General features: G+C 40.8%; 1 protein-coding gene across 1 annotated transcript in view; it reads left to right on the forward strand.

Moving 5' to 3' along the window:
- LOC121843112 (kinesin-like protein KIF13A) overlaps window positions 1-4,216 on the forward strand; it is a gene marked incomplete at both ends in the record, with an annotated part of 39,609 nt that extends 35,393 nt beyond the window's left edge. Inside the window, 3 exon segments of the mRNA XM_042312713.1 lie at window positions 81-236; window positions 1,781-1,945; window positions 4,139-4,216. Of these exon segments, the coding sequence (XP_042168647.1) occupies window positions 81-236; window positions 1,781-1,945; window positions 4,139-4,216 (399 nt within the window).
- Window positions 4,217-4,412: the final 196 nt, after the last annotated feature.

Genomic DNA, 4,412 nt, shown 5'->3' on the forward strand with positions numbered 1-4,412 from the left:
TCTTTGTCAGTGATGAAGATGATAATTGGATGATGGGGGAAGTTTTCAGGTGTCTGTTTGTATCATGTCTCTCTGATCAGCATACCAAGCTGAACAACCACAAGCAGCACAGTGAGTCCTTCTATGAAGCTCAGGAGAACCACAACCTGATAGGAGTGGCCAACGTCTTTCTGGAGTGTCTGTTCCACGATATCAGACTACAGTACGCTGTTCCTATCATCAGCCAGCAGGGGGAGGTGAGAGAACAACACACACCTACACAGTACGCTGTTCCTATGATCAGCCAGCAGGGGGAGGTGAGAGAACAACACACACCTACACAGTAAGCTGTTCCTATGATCAGCCAGCAGGGGGAGGTGAGAGAACAACACACACCTACACAGTACGCTGTTCCTATGATCAGCCAGCAGGGGAGGTGAGAGAACAACACACACCTACACAGTAAGCTGTTCCTATGATCAGCCAGCAGGGGGAGGTGAGAGAACAACACACACCTACACAGTACACTGTTCCTATGATCAGCCAGCAGGGGAGGTGAGAGAACAACACACACACCTACACAGTACGCTGTTCCTATGATCAGCCAGCAGGGGGAGGTGAGAGAACAACACACACACCTACACAGTACGCTGTTCCTATGATCAGCCAGCAGGGGAGGTGAGAGAACAACACACACACCACACAGTACGCTGTTCCTATGATCAGCCAGCAGGGGAGGTGAGAGAACAACACACACACACACACCTACACAGTACGCTGTTCCTATGGTCAGCCAGCAGGGGGAGGTGAGAGAACAACACACACACACACACAGTACTCTGTTCCTATCATCAGCTAGCAGGGGGAGGTGAGAGAACAACACACACCTACACAACGGAATTTATACACACACAGATACACACACATCTCATTTAAGGAGGGTTAGTAATGATTAACAATGGTAGTGATACATTGGGGTTGAGCTGTTATCAACTTCATGGTAGTACTTCATGGTAGTACTTCAGGTCCTTGCTGGGCGGCAGGTAGCATAGCGTTGGGATTCCCAAACTGGGTCCTGGGGCCCCCACTGGGTACACCTTCTGGTTTTTACCCTAGCACTACACAGCTGATTCATAGTCGGATGATGAGTTGGTTATTTGTATCAGCTGTGTAGTGCCGGAGGGCAGGGCTGAGTTTGGGAAACTCTGGCTTAATGGTTAAGAGCGTTGGGCAAGTAACCGAAAGGTCGCTGGTTCGAATCCCCGACCTGACTAGGTGAAAAATCTGTCAATGTGCTGTTGAGCAAGACACTCAACCCTAATTGCTCCCGTGTCTGACCACATGCTTCTACCAGGATGTTGAAATGGCTTCTGGGGGACTCTTTGTACTTGTGTTAATCTGTCTGTACTCTGCACCTGTTTCGGTCTGTACTGAGGTGTGTTGATGTGCTGGGTCTGTACCCCCTTCTCTGTCTGTACTCTGCACCTGTTTCGGTCTGTACTGAGGTGTGTTGATGTGCTGGGTCTGTACCCCCTTCTCTGTCTGTACTCTGCACCTGTTTGCACCGGTCTGTACTGAGGTGTGTTGATGTGCTGGGTCTGTTGATGTGCTGGGTCCCCTTCTCTGTCTGTACTCTGCACCTGTTTAGGTCTGTACTGAGGTGTGTTGATGTGCTGGGTCTGTACTGAGGTGTGTTGATGTGCTGGGTCTGTACCCCCTTCTCTGTCTGTACTCTGCACCTGTTTAGGTCTGTACTGAGGTGTGTTGATGTGCTGGGTCTGTTCCCCCTGGTGTGTGACAGGTAGCCGGCAGGCTCCACGTAGAGCTGATGCGTGTCAGCGGGGCGGTGCCGGAGCGGCTGGAGGGGGGAGATGACTCGTCAGAGAACTCCAGTGAGAGCAGCATCTACGATGTGATGGACACTCAGGGAGAGATGGTCCACATGGCCAGGAAACTCACCTGCAGGGTACATCTCATACACTACTACAGTCTGTCTGGTCCTGGAGGGTTGCTGCCGTCTCCTGCCACTTAACCCTCTGACTGCTCAACGGGCTCCATAGTAGAACTGTCCTCTGTTCTATCTCCTCAGTATATAGAACTCCTCAGTATATATAATTCCTCAGTATATATAATTCCTCAGTATATATAATTCCTCAGTATATAGAACTCCTCAGTATATATAATTCCTCAGTATATATAATTCCTCAGTATATATAATTCCTCAGTATATATAATTCCTCAGTATATAGAACTCCTCAGTATATATAATTCCTCAGTATATATAATTCCTCAGTATATATAATTCCTCAGTATATAGAACTCCTCAGTAGATATAATTCCTCAGTATATATAATTCCTCATTATATATAATTCCTCAGTATATATAATTCCTCAGTATATAGAACTCCTCAGTAGATATAATTCCTCAGTATATATAATTCCTCATTATATTTTGCTGCTCAGTATATATAATTCCTCAGTATATATAATTCCTCAGTATATATAATTCCTCAGTATATAGAACTCCTCAGTAGATATAATTCCTCAGTATATATAATTCCTCATTATATTTTGCTGCTCAGTATATAGAACTCCTCAGTATATAGAACTCCTCAGTATATAGAATTCCTCAGTATATATAATTCCTCAGTATATATAATTCCTCAGTATATAGAACTCCTCAGTAGATATAATTCCTCAGTATATATAATTCCTCAGTATATATAATTCCTCAGTATATATAATTCCTCAGTATATAGAACTCCTCAGTATATATAACTCCTCAGTAGATATAATTCCTCAGTATATATAATTCCTCAGTATATATAATTCCTCAGTATATAGAACTCCTCAGTAGATATAATTCCTCAGTATATAATTCCTCAGTATATATAATTCCTCATTATATTTTGCTAGTATATATAATTCCTCAGTATATAGAACTCCTCAGTATATATAATTCCTCAGTATATATAATTCCTCAGTATATAGAACTCCTCAGTAGATATAATTCCTCAGTATATATAATTCCTCAGTATATATAATTCCTCATTATATTTTGCTGCTCAGTATATATAATTCCTCATTATATTTTGCTGCTCAGTATATATAATTCCTCAGTAGATATAATTCCTCAGTATATATAATTCCTCATTATATTTTGCTGCTCAGTAGATATAATTCCTCAGTAGATATAATTCCTCAGTATATATAATTCCTCATTATATTTTGCTGCTCAGTAGATATAATTCCTCAGTATATATAATTCCTCAGTATATATAATTCCTCAGTATATATAATTCCTCAGTATATATAATTCCTCAGTATATATAATTCCTCAGTATATATAATTCCTCAGTATATATAATTCCTCAGTATATATAATTCCTCAGTATATATAATTCCTCAGTATATATAATTCCTCAGTAGATATAATTCCTCAGTAGATATAATTCCTCAGTATATATAATTCCTCATTATATTTTGCTGCTCAGTATATATAATTCCTCAGTATATAGAACTCCTCAGTAGATATAATTCCTCAGGATATATAATTCCTCATTATATTTTGCTGCTCAGTATATATAATCCTCAGTATATAGAACTCCTCAGTATATATAATTCCTCAGTATATAGAACTCCTCAGTATATATAATTCCTCAGTATATATAATTCCTCAGTATATAGAACTCCTCAGTAGATATAATTCCTCAGTATATATAATTCCTCATTATATTTTGCTGCTCAGTATATAGAACTCCTCAGTATATATAATTCCTCAGTATATAGAACTCCTCAGTAGATATAATTCCTCAGTATATAGAACTCCTCAGTAGATATAATTCCTCAGTAGATATAATTCCTCAGTATATATAATTCCTCATTATATTTTGCTGCTCAGTATATATAATTCCTCAGTATATATAATTCCTCAGTATATATAATTCCTCAGTATATAGAACTCCTCAGTAGATATAATTCCTCAGTATATATAATTCCTCAGTATATATAATTCCTCATTATATTTTGCTGCTCAGTATATATAGCTCTCAGTATGTGTCTGTGTGTCTTTCGGAGGATTTGGAATTAACAGGAGAACAGTGGATCTGTGTAGATTGGACAATAACGTTGTCTTCTTCGTGGTGTTTTTCTACTACAGGTGCGTATCAGGGAGGCCACGGGGCTGCCTCTCAACCTGTCCAACTTCGTCTTCTGCCAATACACCTTCTGGGAGGGGCGGAGCCTACGGTGGCCCCCGCCCATGGTCAGCCCAGACACGCCAACCACGCCCCGCACCCCGACGCCCAGTTCACCGTCCGCTTCGACCACTGCAAGGTAGGGAACGTAGGGTTACAACATTATGGTGACTTTCCTCAACTTCCCAGGTTTCCAGAAATCCCCAAAGGAGCACATGTAACTGTCAAGTAATACTG

This window comes from Oncorhynchus tshawytscha, unplaced genomic scaffold, assembly GCF_018296145.1.
Source record: "Oncorhynchus tshawytscha isolate Ot180627B unplaced genomic scaffold, Otsh_v2.0 Un_contig_9550_pilon_pilon, whole genome shotgun sequence".
Classification (NCBI taxonomy): domain Eukaryota; kingdom Metazoa; phylum Chordata; class Actinopteri; order Salmoniformes; family Salmonidae; genus Oncorhynchus; species Oncorhynchus tshawytscha.